This window comes from Pelophylax lessonae, assembly GCF_965119305.1.
Source record: "Pelophylax lessonae genome assembly, chromosome: 5".
Lineage (NCBI taxonomy): Eukaryota > Metazoa > Chordata > Amphibia > Anura > Ranidae > Pelophylax > Pelophylax lessonae.
Genome location: NC_138772.1, coordinates 225,074,420 through 225,100,958, shown reverse-complemented (window position 1 = coordinate 225,100,958; position 26,539 = coordinate 225,074,420). Strand labels below are relative to the sequence as shown.

Genomic DNA, 26,539 nt, shown 5'->3' with positions numbered 1-26,539 from the left:
GAGATGTTTAAACAATTTTTAGCAGGTGGGTGTTGACTAATAACTAAGTCATCAATATGGCGTGGCCTGACCTTTTATTTTCAATTGTATTCCACATAGGCCAAGCACGTCTTGATGGTGCGATCTGCACATATACAGAAGAAGAGAAGATGCAGTACCTGAAAGCTGCTTATGAGGCTGGCATTAGAAACATTGAGATGGAATCATCAGTGTTTGCAGCAATGTGTAACATAAGTGGACTGCGAGGTAAGCTTACTGATTAAGACTCAGAGTTTAACTGAAAATATGACTGCACTAATTATTCCGTAAGTAAAGTAGGTGTGTTAGGAAACATACAGGTAATAATACAGAGCCTACAATAAAGGTGCTCCTGGATGCACTCCCAAAGAATGTACACATTCTATTTCCAGTCACCCTTTTACTGCTCTACACTGTCATTCAAGGTTAATACTCTTCATTTTTTTTCCAGCTTAACCACTTAAGCCCCGGAAGATTTTACCCCCTTCCTGACCAGGGCCTATTTTGCGATTCTGCACTGCGTGACTTTAACGGACAATTGCACGGTCGTGCGACGCTGTACCCAAATGAAATTGACGTCCTTTTTTTCCCACAAACAGAGCTTTCTTTTGGTGGTATTTGATCACCTGTGCGATTTTTTGATCATGCGCTATAAACAAAAAAAGAGCGACAATTTTGCAAAAATAACAATATTTTTCACATTTTTTTATATGAAATTCCCCAAAAAAAAAATGTAAAAATCAAAATTTTTTAACATTTTTGGCCAATTTGTTTTCTGCTACATAAGTTTGGTAAAAAAAAAAATCGCAAAAAGCGTATTTTGATTGGTTTGCGCAAAAGTTATTGCGTTTACTAACTAAGGGAAAGATTTTTGTCATTTTTGTTGTTTTTTTTTTTAACGAGTAATGGCGGCGATCTGCGATTTTGTTTGCGGTACTGCGACATTGCGGCGGACAGATCAGACCCTTGACTGACATTTTTGACACTTTTGGGGGTACCAGTGACATTACTACAGTAATCAGTGCTATACATATGCACTGTTACTGTAAAAACGACACTGGGAGGGAAGGGGTTAACTTTATTGGAGAGGGAGGGGTTAAGTGTGTCCCTAGGGGCGTGTTTCTTACTGTGATTGGATGTGGCTTGAGGTGTAACAGCACAGATCAACAGTCCTACATAGCAGGACCGAGTGATCAGTGCTTTTACACAGGGGAGAATGACAGGTGGCTGTGTTTACATTAGCCGCCTGCCTTTCTCCCTCTCCACCCGATGATCGCGAGTGATGTCCGCCGGTCACACGCGCCGGCTTCTTCGTATACGAGCGGGGGCGGGAGCCTATTCGCTCCCAGGCTAGTGACGTACCGATATGTCACTTTGCCTGGGAGGGGCTGACCGCCGCCGTATATAGTCGGGCGGCGGTCGGCAAGTGGTTAAGGGTCTTTCCCCTCTTTCCTTTTTGATTATATGCTTTGAGGACTCTCACATCCATTGAACCATTCAAGTTTTTTTTGTCTGACTCTTTTATCAACATCTGACTGCTTATTGCCTTGCACTACCAAGCAGTTTGTGGATCGTTTATCCTTGGTGTGTACCTTGGCGGCTGTACCTGGATCCCACCTGTGTGGGACCAGCCTGTAATGTTTGCTTTGGGCACTGGAGTCTGCATTAACTGCTGACCTTGGCTTGAAGTTCAACTTGTGAAGTTAGCTGCAGGTTGCTATACAGGTCCAGATGTGTGATCCATTTCTATGGTTCTCAGACCCTGTAGACCCCTTCAGGACTATGTCCACTGTGACGGATGAAGCCCAGACCTTAATAGGCCCAGCACTGTGGATAAGGTAAAACAAGGTTTCTCTGTACATGTATGCCACTTATTTGCTTTCATCAACGCTATCCATAGTTCATAGCATGCTGTGCTGTTTTAGTGGGCAGAGGATTCTGGGTGTGATTCACTTTATTGTGAAACCCACTGCCATTTTGTCTCAAACGATTCTCAGTGACCATTTTTAATTTTTTCCCCTCCTATCTGGATGTCATCACATCTCTAAATGACGTGTTTCCACCTGCCTTATCCACCAGAAATGCCACAGTACGTTGCTGAATTCCCATGGCCATCTTCTAAAGAGACACAGCAATAGGAACTCAATCAGTTCCTGGGCTATAGGGCTATTTTGGCTTCTTCTCTGGACACGCAAAACCCCATCCGATCTGCACTCCTGAACCATGAGTACATAACTGGGGATGCTCTCAGTGGCAATTCGGATCACAGGTGCAAGGGAGCTGGGACAAAAGAGCCTGCTTTCCACAGGCAGCCTACAGAAAACACAGGACACTGCTCAGTGTTATAGCTATGTGACCCTGGCTTCTGGCTGGATCCAGAAGTTTAACTTTGTTTACTTGAAGATATAGGGATAAGTATTGAGGACATTGATTTCATAGCAGAGGCAGCAGAAGATGTTCCTTCCCTTGTTGCTTATAAGGTACAAACGATTGCTCTACGCCAAATGCTTTCAACTGCAGACACATAAATTGATGTGTTGCACATTATTATTATACAGGATTTATACAGACAGTACAGTTACAATACACATTAGTCTTTACCTAACTACATTTGGTTCTTCACAGCCAAAACAGTATAAATGCTAAAAGACTGCCTAAGTCTAGAAATACCTTTCCCATACATGCAAAGAATGATCGTGCACTTTATGAGAATTGGTTATGCCCTAAAAGGGGTTTTATCTTATGGAATAGGATTTCAAAATTAATTTGTTTCTAGTTTGCCATCGCACCAAACTAGCCCAGAGAAAAGTGGTACACATAACACACTCAGATATACTCCACTTTTGGTGGATAAGGTTTTACCTCTTCCAAACAGTCCAGACTTACAGGCCCAAGGCCCCCGTTCCATCCAGCTTTGCAGTTCTTGGCTTTAACAGCATTGCTGTTGAAACCCTAAAGAAGTCCTAAAGAATAGAGGTATCTCCGTTTTGCATATTCTCGCCTTACTCAGAGCAAGGAAATCCAGCTCCTGCAAGATTTATCATTGTGCATTGAAGGCCTTCTTTGCAAGATGTGAGGACAGAAGGCTTAATTCCAGGGAATAACCTGTCACTCGTATTTTGACATTTCTTCAATCTCGTCCTGACCACTGTCTGGCCATGAGTACCCTCAAGGGACAAGTCTCTGCTTTCCATCCTCTTCCAGAGACCTGGGTGGATCAGACCACTTATTTCCAGTGCCCATGCCCTTAAAGAGGAAGTAAACCCTCCTCTGCAACTTTTACCTATAGGTAAGCCTATGATAAGGCTTACCTATAGGTACTGTAAATATCTCCTAAACATGTACCGTTTAGGAGATATTTACCTTACATTCAGCCAGTGACGTCACTGGCGCATGCGCTCTGAAGAAACGGCCACTGGTGCCGTTCCTTCAGAGTCCCGTGCTGTGACCATCTGCTCCCGCGCGCGTGCGCGGGAGTGACGTCACCGCGGCTCCGGCCAATCAGATGGCCGGATGCCGCGATCCCGGAAGACAGGCGACTGGACATGTCGCCCATCATACAGGTAAGCGCACGGCACGGCAGGGGCTCGTTCTAAGGTAAGTATTTCATAATGAGCTAGTATGCAATGCATACTAGCTCATTATGTGTTTCTCTTTCAGGTCGAAAAAAAAAAAAAAATGTTTGTATGGGTTTACAACCTCTTTAAGGAAAAGGTTCTTCCCTTTCCTATCATAGCCCATTCCACCACAGCTGTTGGTTTCTCCTGGGCTTTTCAACACCATGCAAGGCGGACATGTCCTAAGGCCTTTGTGGTTCTGGTTCCTGGAAAATAGTTATTTTTCTCATTTATTTTTCCGAAGTGTTTGTTTGTGAATTCCTAACCTGAACTCCTCTACGCTGGATTCTGTGCTTTACAGGACCAGGTTTTCTGGTTCATATAATCATATATTTTTTTTTTTCAAATATTGTATTTTATTTTGAAAGGAGAAACGGAAGGCAAGACAACCAAAATGTACATATGTCAATAAAGCTCAACAAAAAATCAGTACAAAGACAATAAGATCTGAGCATCGAAATAAGATACTGGGACCAGTAGCATTCCAGAGCTAATTGTGGCTAGCCATGCCAGCCCTGCAAACAGGGGAAGGTCCACCCAGTCCCACCAGTGACTAAACACAAGACATAAGATATTGACAGCCCGTAACTGAAAAAGAGAGCCCTCCCGACCGTTCCCCCCAATCTGGAACCCTAGGTGGAAAAGGAATAGAGCAAGAGAGAAAAGGTGGGGGTTGGTCGCCGAACAGAGTGAGCGGCTAAGGACAGGGATAGCGAAGAAAAGAAAAAAAGGGGGGGGGGAAGGAGGGGGAAAAAGACAAGAAAAAAAAAAAAATTCCCCCCGCATGGACCACTCTCTCGGCGGCCCCCTGCCTACATTTAGTCACACATAAGCGACTTCCCTTTGTCAGAAAGCACAAAAACGTTCCAGAAACCCCAAATCCGCTCGTATCGATCCCTGCGGTGCTGCTTCGTAAGGGTGAGATCTTCCATGCGATTAACCTCTTCCAGCCTGTGCATGCAGTCTTTAATCGTCGGAGCCCTATTAGATTTCCATAGCATCGGGATACAAGCTTTTGCTGCACATAGCACGTGAGGAATAATAGATTTCTTGCTTTTAGAAACCGGCATTGTCGACACCTGGAGAAGGAAGAATTCCGGGGTGTCCGGGATGTCCCCATCCGAGAGCTCCCCCAAAAGGGTTCGGACATCCCTCCAAAAGGTCCGAAGGCGGGGACACGACCAAAAAATGTGGAGCATCGTGCCCCTCTCCCCCTGACACCTCCAGCAGACGTCCGCCGTGTCTGGAAAAATCTTATGCAACAATGAGGGCACCCTGTACCAACGAGTCAGGACCTTATAATTTAGTTCTTGCAACTTCGTGCAAGTCGGCATCTTCAGAGCCAGGGTATATACCTTCAAGCGCTGCGCTGGGGTGAGGGTCAACTGCAGGTCCCGTTCCCACTTACGCAAGCCCGGGAGCACAAAGTCCTCAGCTGGGGCAACCAACAGGCCGTAGGACTTAGATAAGGAGCCCGGCAGCCTCCCACTCCCCCCACAATACTCCTCAAATGGAGTTAGATCCCGCACAAACGAGGATGGCGCCGGCAGGGAGTGGAGAAAGTGATGCACCTGCGCCGCACGCCAGAAACTCAGGCGAAAGGGACCATCCCCGGCCGCCAGCTCCCCCATCGTCGGCCAGCGAGATCCCCGGAGAAAATGCTGCACCCGGGAGAGTCCCCTAGCCGCCAATTCCCGGAACTCCAACTCCTCCACCCCAGGAAGAAACTCTGGGTTCCCCAGGATTGGGTACAGGGGAGACATCTGCGTAGAGATGGAGGGATGGGACAGGAGTCGACGGGCGACCGTCAGCGTTACTCCAATGGTGGGATGCGCCCGGATCCCGGCAGGGACACCCCCCACCACCCACGGCAGCCCCTCCAGTGCGGCCGCGGTTTGACCCCTCTCTATCTGTACCCACAACTTGTCAGCACCGTGGCGCCACCAGTCGATGAGCCTGCCAAGATGGGCCGCTTGGTGGTACTTCGCCACATCGGGAAGGGCAAGGCCCCCATATTGCTTCGGCATTGTCAAGTGAGCCCGGGAGAGTCGAGACCTCCCCTGAGCCCAGATAAACTTCAAGAAGACGCCGTGGGTTTGGGCAAAGAAGGCAGGTGGAATCCTCACCGGCAACGTCTGCAGGAGGTAGAGGAATTTGGGAAGGATCGACATCTTAAGCAGGTTGCACCTCCCAAACCAAGAATGCAAGCCCGAATGCCAAGATTCTAGAAGGCGGCGGACTGTCGCCAAAAGGGGAGGGAAATTCAGTTCATAGATCCGTGTCAGATCGGCTGGCAGTTGGGTACCCAGATACGTCAAGGCCCTCGTAGTCCACTTAAAAGGAAGTGTCGAGGACAGGTGAGATAAAAGGGGGGCAGGTACTCCCACACCCAACGCCTCAGATTTGTGGAAGTTAATCTTGAGATTGGAGCATCGACCGTAACACTCCAATTCCCTCATCAAATTGGGGGCCGAGATCACTGGGTTCGTCAAGGAGAAAAGCATGTCGTCGGCATATGCCGAGACTTTACATTCCAAGTCCCCAACCTGGACCCCCGAGATATCGGGATTAGCCCGCACTCTGCACAGAAACGGCTCCAGGGAGAGAGCGTAGAGCAACGGCGAGAGGGGGCAGCCCCGCCGGGTGCCATTAGAGATGGCAAAGGCGTCTGACAGCACTCCGTTACACTTCACCTGGGCGGACGGGTGGGAGTAGATGTGTCCTATCCAGGACATCAGGGTGTCCCCAAAGCCCATAATGCGGAGCGTCGAAAGCATAAAGCGCCAATTGACACGATCGAACGCTTTTTCTGCGTCCGTGTTAAGCAGTACGCAGGGCAATCGTGAGGACCCGGCCACATGGATAAGGTTAATGGCTTTCAGGGTGTTATCCCTCGCCTCCCTTGAGGGAATGAATCCCACTTGGTCCAGATGGACCAACTGCGGCATATGGTGGCTCAAGCGGGTGGCCAGCACTTTCGTAAAAATCTTAAGGTCCATATTGAGCAAGGATATGGGCCTATAACTGCCGCAGCTGGATGGGTCCTTGCCCTCCTTGGGAATCACAGAGATGTGGGCCCGGAGCGTGTCTGGCGGGAAGGAAGATTCCCCCTTGCCCAGCATGTTGAACCATGTCACCAGCTGAGGGCCCAGTACATCCAGATAGGTAGAGTAGTACGGGAGAGTAAACCCGTCCGGGCCAGGGGCCTTCCCTGCCTGGAACGCGCCCACCGCAGCCTGAATCTCCATCAACGTGATAGGTGCCTCCAAGTCCTCTCTGACTTCAGCATCCAGAGAAGGCAGAGCCACCGAGTGCAAATATTCGTCAATGGCGGACTGTGAGGCTCCGGAGTCCGGGATATTGTATAAAGACTCATAAAATCCCTGAAACGCGTCAGCAATCTGCTTAGGCCGGGTGGCTGTCTTCCCCGTCGGGGACACCACTCGAGGTACATAATTGGCAAGTCGCTGGGCTCTAACCGAGGCCGCCAGCAGCCTCCCGCATTTGTTCCCCTCCATATAGAAGGCATGCCGAGCCCGCTGCAAATCCGATTTGGCCTTTGCAAACATAAGGTCCCCCACTTGCCTGCGAAGTACAAATAGCTCCTGCTCCTCTAGCCTGTCAAGGCGCTGTTTATGAGAGGTCTCCAACTTGTGGATGTCCTCCAACAGTTTCCCGAGCTGCTGGGTCCTCTGCTTTTTAAGTCTGGCGCCGTGTTTCAAAAATATCCCCCGGATGACGGCTTTATGAGCCTCCCAAATAATCCCCTGATCGCAGTCCGCAGTGGTATTGACTCGGAAGTACTCCACGAGCTCCCTCCGCACGTCAGCCTGCACTTCCCCATTGGAAAGAAGGGCGTCACTCAGGCGCCAGAAACATGTTTTCCCCCGTAGACCATCCGCCAGCTTATACACCAGCGAGATCGGTGCGTGGTCCGAAAAAGTCATAGCGTCGATCGAGGCATCTAAAACCGCATGCAATTGGCTGTGGGGGATCAGAAAGTAATCAATACGGGAGTACGATCTGTGGGGAGGGGAAAAAAAGGTATAGTCACGAGCGCCGTCGTGCAACATCCTCCAGACATCGATAAGTTGGGCATCGTGAAGAGCCTGAAGAACCCTCCTACGCGAGGTGGGAGACACAGACGAACTACCGGAGGACGTGTCCACCGCGGGGGACAAGGGCACGTTGAAATCGCCCCCCAAAATCAGCTGGCCCACCTGAAAGGACGCAAGTCGCCGGAGAACCCTGCTCAAGAAAACGTCCTGACCTTCATTGGGTGCATAAATGCTCGCAAGCGTTACAACAGACGTGCCAATGGTACCCTTCACAAACACAAAACGGCCGGAGGGGTCTATCAGAGAACCCTGACAGGTCCAAGGCACCCGAGCAGCTATGAGGATGGAGACTCCCCTGGACTTGGCAGCAGCATTCGTGGAGTGAAAGGACGTGGGGTAGGAACGGTTCGTCAGTCTCTGCAAGCGGTCAGTCCGGAAGTGCGTCTCCTGGACGAACGCCACATCCGCCCTCTTGTGATGTAAATCATTGAGAAGGACCTTGCGCTTCTCCGGGACGTTAAGCCCCTTGGCATTTAGGGAGACCACCTTGAGTTCATCCATGCAGTAGGGGACAAAAGAGAGGGGGAGAAGAGAAGAAAAGAAAAAAAAAAAAAAAAAAAGGGGGGGGGGAGGGGAAGGAGAGAAGAAAAGCTAGAAAGTAGGCAAAAGTGGAAAGACACTGAAATATGAGCGGAATCCGCCCCACAAACTCTAAAGGGCAGCACAGCCACTAGGCACTTGACACCCCTTAAGGGTATAGCAGTGCAGGCCTAAGCGGGGATGTGGGCAGTACAGGCACAGCCGATGCCGCAGGCCCCCGCCCCCCACCCAGCCCAACCATGGAACAACATCTCAAGGAGAAGAGGTAGAGGCACGAAAGTATACTGCGGGAAGTTGCAAACATCTTAAGAGAAACACCCTGCGAGACATTACAAGTAGCATAACCTGAACAAACCTGAGATAAGTGGAAATCGTAAACAATGAACAGTAAACATGAAACAGTAAGGTGCCCAGGCTCCCCCATACCCCAGAGGTGTGCAGAGGGAGAGGGATCCCAGCGACAGGGATGTACCAAGGGGGGACGGTCAAGCACTCAGACACGTAGACCCCATCAGTCAAGGGGATGTCGCAGGGCACATAGCAATAGGCGCTCAAACTAGGAGCTCATCCCATAGTGGAGGGATCTCAGCGGGCGAACCGCCCCGTAAGGGAGTGCGACAACTCCACACGGCCGTGTGGCGATAAACTCCAGCAGCTGCACCCCCTCACCCCGCACTAAGAACCCCCCCTCCACCGCCACACCTCTCCATTAAGCACCCGGGCACCCTTCCAACAGCAGGATAGAGCACTGGGCCCCCCCGAACACCCCGAAGCCCGTGAGGTCATCCAATCCAGGGGCGCACCTCCCTCCACCCACCGCCCCGCCTCCCCCCCCCCGCAGACAGCAAGAAAAGACAGTCACATATACACATCCCCCAGCAATCCCCAGCAGACGGACCAGAAAATACACTCCAACAATCAATCTTCCCCCACCCACCCCCCCCCCAATGAGGGCCCCAAAACCCAGAAGGGGCAGAAGACCAGTGTGTCCGCTCAGTGCCCCCAAGGTCTTAGAGAAGTCCCCAAACAAGCCCCCCGGTCCCATATCTGTCCGGTACCCCCAAGTCCCCCCCCACCCACAAGTCTCTTGTCAAAGTTACCGGGGAGGGCAATCCCTCCGAAGTCCAAGTTACATCCCCCTCTCATCCCCCAACAGGGGTCCGCAGCAACCGTGACAGGTGGGTAGGGAAGAGGCCAGGGGGGTCCGTAGCATAAGATGGGGCCCGTAGAGCACGGGACCCAACCCCCACCGGAGCGGGGCGCAGCAGGGTAACAGGGCGAGTAGCCAGTTCACAGAAGAGTCACAGGGGCACAGCTGGGGCGGCCCGGGGAGAGGAGGGGGTCAACGTCCAGTGGGTCTGGGGGAGGCCGGAACCGGGGGATGCAGGCGATGTCCATCCATCCAAGACGGGCCGCGGGGGCAGCTAGCGGCAGGTGGCGGGGAGAAACTCAGCCCAGGGAATCCGAGGGCAGGGCGCCCCAATACTCACAGGTCCGGGCAGTCCTTGATCAGTCCTCACGGTCCGCCTCCGACACTCCAGAGCGAGATCGCCTGTGGATGCGCTGCGGGCGAGGAGTCAGAGGTGCGTCCCCGCCTCCGCTACCGGGTCCCCTGTTCCTACGATCTCCCGGGCGGGGAAGAAGTTGCAGCCAGTCCGGGACCTGCACAGGGGGGACCCCCAGAAAGGCAAAGAGGGCCGGCAGGTCTGTTCTGGAGCGCAGGGTGAAGGAGGCGTTAGGTTTCCGGACAGTCAGTGCCAGGGGATAACCCCAGCGATACGTCGCCCCCTCCCTGCGCACCAAGTCCAATACCGGGCGTAACAGCGCACGCCGATAAAGAGTTGCTCGGGACAAATCTGGGAGAATCCGTATCGGTGCCCCATCAAAATCAAGCACCCGGGCCTCCCAGGCCTTGCGAATCACTAGTTCCCTGCGAGAGTAGCGGTGGAAGCGGCACACAACGTCACGTGGTCGGGAAGGGTCAGGGGAGCGGGGTCCCAGGGCCCGATGAATCCGGTCAAATTCCAGGTTGGGCGGCATAGAGTCCCCCAGCAGGTTGCCCAGGATCGCAGATACCGATGCCGCCAGATCCTCCAGGCCCGTCGCCTCCGGAAGTCCCTTGAGGCGGACATTATTGCGCCTGCTGCGATCCTCCATGTCCTCCATATGCAATTGCATAGCCAGGGCAACATCCCTGTGGGCAGACTGTTCTTTCTCCAGGGCCAGCACGCGGACATCCATAGCCGCCAGGGTCGCCTCTCCCGAAGTCACCCTGTCTGCAACCTGCTGCACCTCCCCCCTCACTTGCTGAACCTCCCGGCGATGCGTCGCCTCCAAGCGGCTCACTATGGCCTCAATGTCCCTGGTACTTGGCAAGGATCGCAGGATACTCCGCAGCTCCTCGTCCATCCCCACAGAGGGAGTCACGCTGGGAGGCACCGGGCGGAAGGCTACCGGAGTGTGGAGACCAGTGTCCGTGGAGGACGCTGGGGAGGAAGCCTGGGAGTTCCCGCCAGAGGGTCCCGGCAGCTCCATCGCCGCCATATTGCCCGCCTGAGAGGAAGACTGTGAGGAGGGGAAAAACCGCTGGATCTCGCCCGAATGGCGCGGCTTGCCCGGAGCACCAGAGCCCCCAGAGGATCCCTTCGTCTTCCTCTTCCTGACCGACCTCATATCTCGTCATACCGGGCCAGGTAAGTCGGGCTGGGTGAGGATGGGCACGGAGCTCTGCACAAAGACGACCTCAGCCGGCCATGACCAGACCACGCCCCCATATAATCATATATTTAATGCTCAGTCAAGTAGGTCATAGGATGGCTGTCACATCCCTGAACCACGTTTGTAAACTGGAAGGACATTTTGCTCCTGTTGTCCTTGTTTTTTTTATTTTTTTATTAGGATTAGAATGCATCCTTGCACCTGCCTACCATTTAAAGAGGTGGTGTTGATTGCCTAACACTCTGCTTTTTAAGAATTCAGGGCTACTAGCTCTCTCTCCATTTCCTGCTTAGTGGGCTCTAATATCAATACTTATATCATTTAAAGAATATTTTCCTCTCAGATGACATTCTTCATATTTGGACCTCCATTTACCTGAAGCCAAGGGTGGTGTTTTTAGTTAAGCCTTCAGCTGATCGGTTAACTGATATTTAGCATACCCTATTTGTTCCTGAAGCCAAAGGTTTGGTATGCAAGATTTAGGCCTTTTTTTCTCTGTCAACCTTTCTTTTTGTTAACCACCTCTGCTGCTTGTCATTCTCCTGTTCAAGTAGTTGCCGGTCAACTTGATTTTTGTTCTTAAGGTGATGACTGGTTTTCTCCAACTTTGTTAGTCGAGGCCCATCTCTCACTTAGGTTCTAGGGTGATCTGGGATTATCTGCCTTGTCTGGAACATCAGGTTTATCTCAAGTGTCATTCCCTTGGTGCTGATCATTTCCTTCTCCTACTCTTGTAGTAAGATTCCATGTGTTCAGTATATTCAGTAGCTTTTGCGCACCCTCCAGTTGGACTGCTTTTGAACATCCAACATGTCCAGGAATTACTGCTATCCTGTGTACCTCAAAGGACTATAGGATTTTTGTACGTACCATTAAATATATTTCTTGGGTGGCATGCTAATCATTTTATCACTCTTTCTGCTTTCCAAGTGGGGGGGGGGGGGGGGGTGTTTAGCTTCCCTGACTACATACGTACGCAGAAGAATGTCCCAAGCTGTTAGTTTTATTGCCATTTGCAAATTAGACACTTTTATTTCTCCCACTATGGTCTGTCTCCTACTTCACCAATTACACTTTTTGAAAGACTTTGCTGTGACTCTGCCAGAGGGAAAGGGCTTATTCTGGACCTCTATTGGGCTGTTATTGGTACCTTTTTTTCCTAACTCCCTTCTTTATACAGTATGTCTAAGTGGGAGACGGATTCTCCCACTCAATTGTCTTCCGAAGACTGGGACACTATATTGAATAATTTGCTCAAATGTACAAAACCACTGTCAGTCAGGGAGACTGCCTTTAAGTTAATTACCAGATGGTAATACATTCCCTCTAAACTTTATACTATCTACCCAAAAGTAATGGAATTGTGCTTTGTTGGATGTCCGCTTGATGGATCTTTCAAAAAAATATTTTGGGACTGTGAGAAATTGACCCCAATTTGGCGTAAAATCTCTACTATAGCTACTGCAATTTCGGTCCATCCCCTTATCCTAACAATGCCTGTGTGCCTTCTTGATGCTTCTATCCCAGGGATATTAAATAGGGAGGGGAGACTTATCCATACCATTTGTGTAGTGGACAGGATTGATGCTTTTATACTAATAGAAAGTATCCTTTATACTCCACAAGATAGAATGCACTTGTTCTCTCTTAAGCGGGATGCTTAGACTTTCTAGCATCACATGCTTATAACTTAAATTCAGGTTTTCCCCCTATATAAGTTTCTTATATAATGGATTTCTAGAGTGGAGTCTCTACGGCTTTTCTGCCTATTGCACCTTTTTTTTTTCTCTTACTCTTTGATACCACTATGTATTATATTGCAATTTTGGTGCTCCAATGCGTTTCTTGGTTGCTCTTTTACAAATTATGTATACATGTTAATTTTATACTTTTTGTGTATACATTGTCATGTTGCTCTGTATTGGATTTATATACTTTTCCAATAAATAGTTTGTAAAAAAAAAAATATATATATATATATATATATATATACCGGTGTATGTGTATATATATATATATATACCGGTGTGTGTATACATTGTTATGTTGCTCTGTATTGGATTTATATACTTTTTCCAATAAATAGTTTGTAAAAAAAAAAAAATATATATATATTGTAAGGGATTAGCTCGGTGGTAGGCGTATGGGTGACCCCTTTGGGGGTGCGTTTTCACAGAGAGATAGCCGAGCAGAGGTTGAAAACAAGACTGATTTATTCATGCAATTTACTTCACATAATTGCAAGCGTCAAAACAGCCAAAATAAAATAAAAGACAAAATAAATCCTTGCCTCTGTGGGCGGCTACCTTCTCACGCTGGAACCTACCTAAGAAGTCTTCCCAACCTACTGTTGGGCCGACACTGCTGATCCTACAGCAGACACTCAAATGTCCATTTGTTTGCTTTTCACACAGCACATGTTCATTTATAACAGGATCCTTTACTCTTCAGACTCTTCACATTGAACACAGTTCATCTAACAGGTCCCTTTACTCTTCACACTCTTCACATGGAACACTTTGTCTTCTCACCTTTGAGACGTCTTCACTCGTGGTTACCCTCCTTAGCTTCACATCGCTCTAGGGGGTCTTCTCCCATGCTCACCAGCTTGTCGGGAGGCACACATCCGACTGTCCCCCTCTCCCAGCCCACACGGCGACAGGCGGCAGCAGTCCTTCTCCCATGCCCACACGGCGTCGGGAGGTACACGTATGTCTGTCCTCCTCTTCCCAGCTCACACAGCGACAGAAGGCAGCACTCAATAGATTTTCTCTGGACAAATTATAGAGGCCTTGATCTCCTCATTCTGAACAGCTGAATGGTTTTCAACTTCCTGCTGGCTCTTTTTGCAGCCAACACCCTATAGTATCAGTGAACTTTTCAAAGCAGGTGGGAATGTGTCTCCTCTCAGTGACTACATTCCCAGATTTACCTGACTTCCTGTCACATACCCCCCCCTCTTGTTTCAACCCTAGGGTTGGGACACATATTTCCAGGCACGCATGTGTCAGGCACTGCTGACTCACTGATAAGCCTCCTATTATCCTCAAGCTTCCGGATGAAACTGTTTCTGTCATCTTCACTGACAGATTTCTCATAAATGCCACACAGTTTGTCTCTCATCTCATATACACATTCTTCAACTGCATTTTTGGCATAATTTTGCTCCTTCTCGTTTCTGTCATCTTCATTGACAGCTTTCTCATAAATGTCAGACAGCTTGTCCCTCATAACCGTCTGTCCAATCCACCATGGAGGACCGTGATCCATAGGCAACTCAATTGGGCTAGTCTTAATGTCTTCAACATTCTTAAGACGCCTCTCTCTGCAATCCATAAATGTTTTCCACAAAACTTTGAGAACCTTTGCTTCACTAAGCTTTGTTCCAAGTAGGGACTCTTGACATCCCTCTGTGACTTGAGTTGCCTCTCCATACAGCTGTACACAATCATTGACTTTTTGTTGTAAAAGGGAATGATCTTCCTTCTTGAGCTTTGCTTGCTCTAAGATGCTGTGCAGAGGATTTTCCAATTGAGACAACAGGCTGTCACACATTTCTTCAAAGTGACCCCTGTTCCTTTTCCCAGAGATATCAATATCATTCAAACATTTCATATTCATAGGCAGATCTGAAGCATTTGCACTCATCAACTTCTTAAACTTTTCGCCCTCCTGAGCGAGTCGCAGTAAAGGCCTACTATTTGATTTGATATTCAGTTTATATTTCTTGCCAAACTCTTCACAGAAGTAGCCAACCAGAACATCATCAACTTTCCTTCCACCAACATAGGGGTTAAAGGCAACAACACAGTTGAACCCAGCGATCTGGGTGGTATCCATTATAGACCTCCTCTCTGCATCAGTGAAGAAGCATGGAACTGCAACACATTCTTTTACAGGTTTCTTCAATGCACTTTCTGCTGAACTATTTGACCGCTCAAGGTCACCTAGTTCTTTTTCTCTATCTGAATTCCACATGGAATGCATCTCAAGATCACGATCAAACTTCTGCCACCCGTCTTTCACCAGTTCCATTTTGGAAACACTCCCTGAAAGGCACTTGAACTTAATTTGCTTCACGTTTTCATCAACAGCCTTAGTTTTCTCCACTAGGTGGCGTTTGCTTTTTTCTCCCAGATTTATATCACTTGCTTTAGTTTTCTCCGCTTTAGTTTTCTCCACTAGGTTTTCAGCCTGAACTGAGAAAACATCACATTTCTTACACAGCTCCTTTGTTTGCTGAAGTTCTAATGATACATTTTCCAATGCTTGAAGTTTTTGAAGGAACGGTTTATTCCAAAGGGGTGATTCAAGCCACATGTCATCACATTTCTGAGGCTCACTCAGGACAGACCCCAAAACACTGATCCTTTTAAAAACTGCATCAGGCACACTATCCCCTCTTTGGGACAGATCCTCTGTTGCCTGGAATTCCTCTTCCAGTTCCTGCAACGGAATCTTCATCTCTTCTACTTGCTGTTCTAAGACTCGCTTAGACTCTTCTAGCTCCTGAACGCTTTTCACAACATCATCCTTGGAGCTGACCAATTCTTCCATTTTTGTACGCAGCTGTTTGTTAACACTTTCTAGTTCAGCCTTACACTCTAGAGCTTCCTCCAAAGAGCGAGCCAAGAACAGGGCTTTGCTCTCGTTATCACGCGCCTCCGCTTCTGCGCGGTCGCGTTCTTCTGCATATTTTGCAGACACAGTCTTCTCTTCACCAAGCATCTGATCAAACTTCTTTTTCACATCTTCAACACACTGTAATGAACCAACGCTTTCTTCCATGCGTTTTTTCATATCCGCTATCTGAGCTTGCAATGTTGCGACTTGCTCTGATAGGTTTTTCTTTGCTTCCGCCTCCTCTTTTAATTGTTCCAGGAAGCCATTTTTCTCATCTTCCATTTGTTTGAGCTTTGTGCTAAAACTCAGCCTTTGACACCTCTCTTCCTGTAAGAGTTCCTGCGTGTCTTGCAGCTGCGATTCCAAGATAGAAAAATCTTCCGCAATTTCTCTAGATTTTCTGTCTGCTTGAGAAAGCTGATTTGTAACATTGTCCAACTCAACCTGCAGTCGGTTTGCCTTCTCTAACAGCTTAGCACACAATCGGTCACCTTCTGACACCTTGACTTGCGATTCCAGAAGCCGTGCCTCTACTTTTTCCCTCTTATGTTCACAATCTCCTTTTCCCTGCATAAGAGCCTTCACCTCATTGGCTAGTTTCTGGGAATGAGACTGTAATTCTGCCACACAGGCTTCTTTCTCCTTTAACTGCTGCTGGAAACGTTGGGCTTCACCTTTCCAACTTTCACAGTCTGCACGTAATTCATCTACCACATTGCTCAAAGTGGTGAGCTCATACACAGTACTCAGTAATTTAGCCTCTCTTTCACTTTTCTCGTTGTCGCTGAGAGACAATGTCGTTTTCAGAGCGACATTCTGTTCCTGCGACTCCTGCAGGTCTATTTTTGTAACTTCCAAACACTGAAGACTTTTTTCCAGCTGATTACGCAACTCCAACATGTCACACATACTTTGCTTCTGCAAAGTCTGAAATTCAATTTCCTTTTCCATGAGGATGGTATCTTTCTCCTTTATAGTGTCTTGACATTTTTGCAACTCGACCAAAAGAAGAGCAGTGGATTCTTCCCACTGTAACACATGAGACTTGAGTAGTTCATTCATTTCCTGCAAGTTTCTATGCTCCATTTTAAGCAATTCCAAGGCTTGTTCCTTTTCTTCCATTTTCCGTTGCAAGGCATCCAACTCAGCCCTGCACACATACTCGGTTTCCTCCAAACCGATGGCCTCCATTGGCTGCTGGCGTCTCTGTTTCCAGCCTGCCATGCTCTCTTGATGAGCCTTTTGTTGAGCTGCAAAGCTCCGTTGTTTCAGCATCTCCCCCATTTTGGGTTTACTTTTCATCTGAGAACCCTGCGTCTCCATAGCAGTTTCATTTGCCCCAGTGTTGCTAGGGACAACAACTTTTCTCTTTAGCCGATTCCGTTCAGGCATGGATGGGGCTGGTTCAAATGGTAGCATCCCCTCCATCCATAGAATTCTGTCTCTCATTTCATCTATCTTTGCATTTTTCAGGCGTTTGGATCGCCCCATCTTCAATAACTCCACAAACAAATTTTTCACAGTCCAGCAAAAAAATTTTCAGACCACTGTCTCTTTAACACATGTAGTTGTTCTCTCTCTTGCAAGATCTCTTTTCCTGCGCACACAGTTTGTGCAGTCACTTGCACCAGACACAACAAAGTTCATCAAATAATTTTTGAGACCGCTGTCTCTTTAAAACACTTTTTTTTTTTTTTCTGTCAGGATCTTCTCTCCTGCACACCTAGATTGTGCAATCTCATGCACCAGATAAAGTTCATCAAACATTTGCACTTCCTTGCAGGGATCTTGCTGCTTCTGCCCACTGCATACCTCCACCATATGTAAGGGATTAGCTCGGTGGTAGGCGTATGGGTGACCCCTTTGGGGGTGCGTTTTCACAGAGAGATAGCCGAGCAGAGGTTGAAAACAAGACTGATTTATTCATGCAATTTACTTCACATAATTGCAAGCGTCAAAACAGCCAAAATAAAATAAAAGACAAAATAAATCCTTGCCTCTGTGGGCGGCTACCTTCTCACGCTGGAACCTACCTAAGAAGTCTTCCCAACCTACTGTTGGGCCGACACTGCTGATCCTACAGCAGACACTCAAATGTCCATTTGTTTGCTTTTCACACAGCACATGTTCATTTATAACAGGATCCTTTACTCTTCAGACTCTTCACATTGAACACAGTTCATCTAACAGGTCCCTTTACTCTTCACACTCTTCACATGGAACACTTTGTCTTCTCACCTTTGAGACGTCTTCACTCGTGGTTACCCTCCTTAGCTTCACATCGCTCTAGGGGGTCTTCTCCCATGCTCACCAGCTTGTCGGGAGGCACACATCCGACTGTCCCCCTCTCCCAGCCCACACGGCGACAGGCGGCAGCAGTCCTTCTCCCATGCCCACACGGCGTCGGGAGGTACACGTATGTCTGTCCTCCTCTTCCCAGCTCACACAGCGACAGGAGGCAGCACTCAATAGATTTTCTCTGGACAAATTATAGAGGCCTTGATCTCCTCATTCTGAACAGCTGAATGGTTTTCAACTTCCTGCTGGCTCTTTTTGCAGCCAACACCCTATAGTATCAGTGAACTTTTCAAAGCAGGTGGGAATGTGTCTCCTCTCAGTGACTACATTCCCAGATTTACCTGACTTCCTGTCACAATATATATATAAATATACCGGTGTATGTGTATATATATATATATATACCGGTGTGTGTATATATATATATATCTATATAATTCTTAAAGTCCATTGAGTGACACAGGTCTTGCCCTTCTGTGTTAGTAGGCATTATGTATTACTTGCTTGCAAACATGGTGGTTGGTGGCAGGCAACACAGGAGCTGGCTTAATGCTTTTTTGTCAGCCAGTGTTCAAACCTACTTTAGGTGCCAGTATAATCCACATATCCAAAAAAATACCCCGTATCCCTCAAAGGAATTTAAAAAATACATTTTAGGGTAAGCACAAACATATGTTTTTGTATTGAGTTGGGAACCGTTCGAACCACTGTTTTTTTTCTGCTATCTGGGACTCACTTTCTGTCCCGCTGACATCATTTTACCAGACAGGAAGTGGGGAAACTCTCCCAACACCAACACAGACATAAAAAGTATTTTATTTGTAAAGAGGGGGAAGGCTAGAATACCTGTATGATTTGTATTTCTGCGTGTGTTGCAGATCTTTTATTCTGATATAAAATTGTTGTCAACGGGACAGAATAGCAGTAAAATGCTCATAAAAAGTTCTAATCCTTCCAAACTTTATAAAAAAAACTAGAAAAAAAGTTTGGCTTGACATACACTTTAAGGAAGTGTTTTGCTTTTTGAGGAAAAATGGGTAACATCTAATATTTTCCTCTTTCAGCTGGTCAGCTGAGTGTCTTGCTCATGAATCCTGGCATATAAATCTTTAATGTACAGCTACATGGATTTCTGGGTGAATTCTATGTATACCATTGAATGGAATTCTATGCTGTATCTGTATAACTTACATATGTACATCAGTGTTGTTGTGCATTGTTAATGTCTCGATTTTCTATAAGCATTAATCAAATTACCTTTAAAAAAAACAAAAAACAACAACAAATCTCAGTAATTTGTGTAATATGTTTTATTCTGATAATCGTTAGCTCATAGTGCTCATAGCACTTGTTCTTAAATAAAATGGTAAGCAGTCCTGTTTACACATTGTGTTTGCTTTGCTTTCCTTCGCTTCAAAAATGATACCTCATGTCGCTTTCTTGGTGCTTCAAAGCTTCTTCAAGGCCTCCATAGAAGTCTATGACAAAGCTTGCTTACAACACCTGCAGCTTTTAAGAGGCTTTTATTTAGCTATAGCTTGGCTTTGTTTTGTAATTATTGCAGGTATGAGATATCCCAGGATGCACTGGTAAACCAACAAGTCAACGAGAAAGACGTCATCAGCAGTCACTTCCAGTTCATGTGTATATATTCTGGGAGTGTCTGGTGCAGATGTCACATCTAGGGTGTGGTGCGGAGCAGCAGATAGGTGAGCAGGGTCTGGACTGGAGCAGAGCAAAAAGCATACAGCAAATGTGGTGTACAACATGGGAATGATATAGTGGAAGGTGAACCGGGACCAGAGAGAGAGGACTGAGCAGCAGAGGATCAGCAGAGCTGGGGGATCAAAGCAGGAGACAATAGCAATGTCACACATGGTGTGCAGTGTGGGAACAATATAGCAGGATGTGAGCAGAGAGGAGGATCAGCAAACCAGAGGACCAGTAGAGCTGGGGCTTACTACCGAGTGGGGGATCAGCAGACCTGGGGATTACTACCAAGTGGGGGATTAGCGGAGCTGGGGGTTACTACCGAGCGGGGATTCAGCAGAGCTGGGGGTTACTACTGAGTAGAACATCAGCAGAAGTGGGGGTTACTACTGAGTGGGGGAACAGCAGAACTGGGGGTTACTACTGAGTGAAACATCAGCAGAGCTGGGTTACTACTGAGCAGGGGTTCTGCTAAAAAGGGTGCTAATAGGCTGGGGATCTACTGAATGAGGGTAGCAATGAGCTGGAAATCTGCTGAACAGGGGTATTAATGAGCTGGTGATCTCCTGAGTGGGGGTACAACTGAGCAGAAAATTTAACTTATGCACAGGGCATTTGCCAAGCTTCATTAAAGTTTCAAATGAGTACCATTGAATGCATCACAGAAGTAGCAAAAACACATAAAAGAAAAGCATGTTAAAGCAGTAGGGGCTTTAATGTGTGTTAAAGTTGAAGCAAGTGTAAGACCCCATTCACACTGGGGCGACCTGTCAGGTCGCCGTAGGTCACCTGCCATAGAGAAGCTGTGGACCCGTTCTAATAGGAGCGACACAAGTCTTGTGGCGACCCGAAGCGACCTGCATTGACTTCAATGTTATGAAGTCCGTGCCGGCCGCTCCAAGGTCGCGGTGCGAGCTGCGCACTGCGACCTGTGAGGTCGCCCCGGCAAGTAGCGTCGCCCCAGTGTGAACAGGGTCTTAATGAGCCCTAGGAACTTCATGCAGTGATATATTAAACGAAAAAACAAAAAACAGACCCCTTGTGTGTCCACTGTCTAACTATTGAGTGACCTAGTATGTACTATGAAAGACAGTTGTCAGTGAACCAAAAACCACATTTTCATGGTAGCCCTTTCAAAAACATCTGGGTTCAAGTGGTCACACAGGTACAGTATATTATAAACAAATAATTATAAATGACGTAAAATAACTCTGCCCATATTTGACTGATGTAATTTAATGATGATTATCTATTTTTTTTCCAGCTGCAGTGGTTTGTGTCACACTTTTGAATCGTTTGGAGGGAGACCAGATCAGTAGTTCCCATGATGTTCTGGTGGAATATCAACAGAGGCCTCAGAAATTAGTTGGATACTTTATAAAAAAGAATTTAACAAAAGTTTAAGTCACAGAGCATTTGCAAACCTGTGTTTGACATACTGTACTGTACATACATGCATCGTCATTTGTACAGCTATAAATGTATAATATGCATCATTATTTAAAAGTTGTAATCGAGTTGTGCAATTTAAGTTTTTCATATATTTCATACTTGTGTAAAGTGTTTTAATCCCTAATAAATAAAAAATAAATCTTAAATGAATATATTGTGGACATGTACTGTAATTTACAACTGAAAAGACAATGGAAAAGGGGACTTTTCCCCATGCTTTCTCATGAGGACCATTTTAGGAACTGTATTGTATAGTTTTAGAGTATGCAGCTGTTACTGAATGATAATGTTTCCAATTAAAAAGAGGTTTAGTTGTGTGTTTTTTTTTTTTTTTTGTTAATTAACATTTCTTATTATTTCTACAACTATATCCTAATTTAATTATTTTGTCCAACCCATGCATTTGATGCAATGTAAGATGCTCCAAACTGATTCTGTATATGCAAATTCTCACCTCTTCTGAGAGTTTCTGGTAAACTGTAGGGCTTGCACAAGTAAAAGGCTAAGGCCCCCTTCACATTATCCGTCCGTCGGACGGATTCTGTTTTTCTCAGCGGGGGAGCAGGAGGATGACTGCTGTGTCTCCGCGCGGTGTGCGGAGACACAGCTGTCAGTTCCCCATGCATCTCTATGGGGGAAATCGGATGGGAACGGACCGTCGGTCCATTCTCATCCGATCCGCTGGACAGATGTAAAATAGGGTTTCCATGCGTCCAGATTTGACGGATCGGATGTCTCCGCTGACATCCGATGCCCCATAGAGATGCATGGTCCGCCTGTGTGAAAGGGGCCTAAAGCAAACATACTTCAGGTATGAGTCTGGCAGGAAATCCTTCATTTTTTTTTTTTTCTTTTTTAGATCTCTTCTATTTGTTACAAAGACAATGATTTGTTTCAGTCAGTCATGGTTGTTCTACTCCATGACCCCACAGCAACCGATCAGAAATCACTTTTTATTGTCATGACTGCTCATAACTAATCCAGGATTTAGGCCCCGTTCACACTGGGGCGATCCGACTTCCCGGGGCGACCTCCGAGGTCGCGGTGCGAGCAGCGCGCCGCGACCTCGGAGCGGCCGGCGTGGACTTCATAACATTGAAGTCTATGACGGTCGCTCCGGGTCGCCCGGGTCGCCCCAAAGAAGCTCCGGACCCTTTTTCTAAGTCGGAGCGACTTGTGTCGCTCCTATTAGAACGGGTCCGCAGCTTCTCTATGGAAGGCGACCTACGGCGACCTGTGAGGCGACCAGGTCGCCTCACAGGTCGCCCCAGTGTGAACGGGGACTTATTCAATTTTATTTTTATTTTTTTTCTGCTGATGTTTTGTAAAATCATCTTGCTAAGAATCCTGCTTTTTCATATACCCACACTGAATGTGCTACTTATCTAAACATAACTGTACTTTTCACAGTATATATGGCATGTAATATGTACTGGCGACAACTTGAAATGCAGATTATTATATTATTTTATTGAAACATTACAGAAAACAGATAACCTATATTTATATTTTATTTATTGCTTTACCAAAGAAATACTGCATATTGAATAGAAATGTATTAAAATATGCAAACTGCATCACTGAAAGATATTAATATTATTATTATTATTATTGTAAATGTGTTTTTAAAACTAAATAAATTATTATTTTTTTGGAAATAATAAAAAGAATGTTTTTGGAGTATTTTTGTTTGTTATTTAAAGGATAGATTTTGCAAGAAATGTTGGATGATGGCTTTAGCCATAGTACTACTTACATTTTTATTAATTAAGTTAATGATTTGTATGCACATAGAAAGAGAGCGCATGTTCAGGAAATGAAGTGGGAGACTTCCTGCAAATATGAAAATGCTAAAGATAAGATTCTGAATACTGTACAATGGAAGAAATGCTGAAGGAGAGATTAGTTAGATCAGCCCTCGTTAGATCAGTCTTCATACACACAGCTAGTTCTCAAGTATTTATGTCATCAGTAAAATCTGCATCCACCACACACAGTTCACTCTCCAGTCTCTAATAAGTTCTGAACACCATAATAAGTTCTGCACTCCAACACACTGCCTTAAGCCTTGTACACACGCAACGATTATCGGCCGACCGATCAGCCGACTTTTGTCCAGTGTTGTTGTGTTGGTTGAAATGTGCTCTAGACTGCACACTAATTTTCTCGGCCAACAACAACCAACCAACCAAAGTGATGTCATGTGCTGGTTAACTTTCCGTGTGTTTTTTCTTCTCTGAGCATGCCCAGTCTTGCTCATCAGATTTTTGTCTGCCGAAATCTGTACTGACTGACGGAAAATCAGCCGTTCTGTTGACTTTTTTTTGTTCTGTTGAATTTTTATAGCATGCACACCAGATTTTGTTCGGCCGAAAAGTCAGAAGTCGGTTGTCAGTTGTCGGAAGCATCATACTAACAAGCCGAAAATCGACCGATCGGACGTTGGCCGAAAATTCACGGCCAACTATCGATGCGTGTGTACGAGGCATAACACTTCGTATAATACATTCCCAAGCCCTTCTTAGAAATACAGAGCCACACCTCTCTATTACACATAGTGCCTCATACCTCTCTGTCACACCTTTGTACTACTGCAATGCAAAAATGTGAAGTTGGGTTTACACAGCGCTCTATGTATCTATGTAATAAAGTATTCCTTAAAGGCGAAACTTTTTTTGTTTTGGATTAAGTGGAGAGGGATTAGAACCCCTGTCAGGGTTTATTGCTGCCTGTGCCCCTGTTAGGGAGATTTATCCTCTCTATTTGTCCTGTTTACAGTTATTAATGAAAGTGGAAGTAAAAGAAACTCCTAAATTTTAGATTGTCTCCACAACAGAAACTGATCAGAAATCTTCAAATGGGGACACTCATTCTGGGGACCTGGGGGGCCCCAAGGGACTTCCTATAAGACAAGAAATGAAGGTAAATCTCCCCAATGGGACACGGATGGAAAAAAAAATCTGACAGGGGTTATCACCCTCCTTTACTGTATCCAAAATTTAAAAAAAAAGTTTGCCTATAATTCTACATTAAAATATATAAAAATACAAAGCGCTAGTTTTACATTAACTTCTTTTGAATGCCCTCCAGTCATGACTGCTCTTAACTAATGCAGGATTTATTCCAATTTATTTTTTTATTTTTTTCTGCTGATGTTTTGTAAAATCATCTTGCTAAGAATCCTGCTTTTTCGTATATCCACACTGAATGTGCTACTTATCTAAACATAACTGTACTTTTCACAGTATATATGGCATGTAATATGTACTCGCGACAACTTGAAATGCAGATTATTATATTATTTTATTGAAACATTAACAGAAAACAGATAATCTATATTTATATTTTATTTATTGCTTTACCAAAGAAATACTGCATTACTGCATATTGAATAGAAGTTTATTAAAATAGGCAAACTGCATCACTGAAAGATATTATTATTATTATTGTAAACGTGATTTAAAAACAAAATAAATTATTATTTTTTTGGAAATAATAGTCCCAAGGGACTTCCTGTTTGGGCTATAAGACAAGAAATGAAGGTAAATCTCCCCAATGGGACACGGATGGAAAAACAAAAATCTGACAGGGGTTATCACCCTCCTTTACTGTATCCAAAATGAAAAAAAAAAAAAGTTTGCCTATAGTTCTACATTAAAGTATATAAAAATACAAAGCACTAGTTCTACATTAACTTTTTTGAATGCCCTCCATTATTTTGGCCTTTGTGACAAAATAATAGCCTATTCTCCTTTGGCTTTCTTTGATGGCATGTCTCTTACAGCACTGTTTCATATAGTATAAGCTTATAAGAAAACAAAGTGTGTCGCCCCCCAAGTGATAAACACTTTTTTGCATTCTATTAGGAAATGTTGATATTAAACAATATAATTGTTATATTGGTACCTATCTGCCCACCTGATCGTGTAATATAAGAATTGCTTTGCAACCCCAAAAAGGTGAGTGGGTGCTAGAGAAATCCACAATCAGCTTAATATGAAGCCTTTCCTAAAACTAAAGCAATTTAGCCTTTGTTGACGTAAACATCCAGAGGCATCAGGAGGGCTAAGTGCAACAGTGCTTCCATTGGTTTGAAAGAGTACCATAATGCCATTATTCCCAGTAGAAATTGCCTGTGGGATCCTCAGTCACCCACAATCTCCTGCTGGTGCTTTTAGAGTCGATTCTGGCAAAAAAATTCATCTCTTGATTATTTGGTAGAGATACAAACATAGAAATGTATATGCAGAAATGGGCAGTATGCCAAAAGCAGATGATAAGTTTTAAAACTGTCCTACTCCATTATACAGTATGCGCTGGTAAATTACATGTGCTAGTATAAAGCTGGCCAGCCATACACTAGTGAACTTTCAAATGGACATAGTTACATAGTAGTTGAGGTTGAACAAAGACAACAGTCCATCCAGTTCAATCGATGTAGGGGTGTGTGGACGTATTCATTTCCCATAACCCTGAATGTTGTGATCTTTGAGATGCACGTCCAAGAGTCTTTTAAAAGTAGCCATACTCCCCGAGTTCCACAATCTTATCGCCCTTACAGTGAAAAACCCCTTACATAGCTTAAGGTTAAACCGCCTCTTCTCTAATCTCATTGTGTGGCCACGTGTCCTCCTACACTCCTTGAGACTAAATAGATTTTTTCCTATGTTGAGATCACCATTGAGGTATTTGTAAATCGCTATCTCTCCATGGAGAATAAGTAAGGTGCTTGCAAACACTCCACATAATTAAGGCCCTCTAATGCCCTAATTAGTTTAGTTGCCCTTCTTTGGACTCTCTCCAGTTCCAGCACATCCTTTCTGAGGATTGGCAACCAGAACTGGACAGAGTACTCCAGATGTGGCCGGGCCATGGTTTTATAAAGTGGTAGGATTATAGCTTTATCTCTGGAATATATCCTCTTCCTTATGCATGCTAATATTCTGCCGGCTTTGGCAGCTGCAGCTTGAAATTGCATGCTATTGCTTAGTCTATCTTCCACTAAGACTCCCAGATCTTTCTCCATTCTTGATTCCCCTAGAGGTTCCCCCCCAAAGTGTATTTTGCGCTTATGTTTTTAGGCCCCAAGTCGAATACCATACATGTCTCCACATTATACCTCATATGCCATGTAGTTGCCCACTCTGTTATTTTGTTCAGACCTTAGTTTGTAGATTAAGCGTTTGTGGGGAACTGTATCGAATGCCTTAGCAAAATCTAGATACACCACATTCACGGGTCTCCCCCTATCTAGCTCACAGCTCACCTCCTCGTAAAATGTTAACAGATTTTATAAACCTGTGCTGATTACTGCTGATGATATTGTTGTCCCTAGCAAATTCTTGGACATAGTCCATTATCATCCCTTCCAGTAATTTAAATACTATTGACATCAGGCTGTCCGGCCTATAGTTTCCAGGGATCTGCCTCTGCCCTTTTTTTGAA

The 26,539-nt window shown here is 45.7% G+C and overlaps 1 protein-coding gene across 1 annotated transcript in view; it reads left to right on the top strand.

The window, feature by feature from the left end:
* UPP1 (uridine phosphorylase 1) overlaps positions 1–21,353 on the top strand; it is a 62,130-nt gene extending 40,777 nt beyond the window's left edge. Inside the window, exons 7-8 of the mRNA XM_082259118.1 lie at positions 100–246; positions 20,907–21,353. Of these exons, the coding sequence (XP_082115244.1) occupies positions 100–246; positions 20,907–21,046 (287 nt within the window). The 3' untranslated portion in view covers positions 21,047–21,353. The remainder of the gene's footprint in view (positions 1–99; positions 247–20,906) is intronic.
* The last annotated feature ends 5,186 nt before the right edge of the window (positions 21,354–26,539 follow it).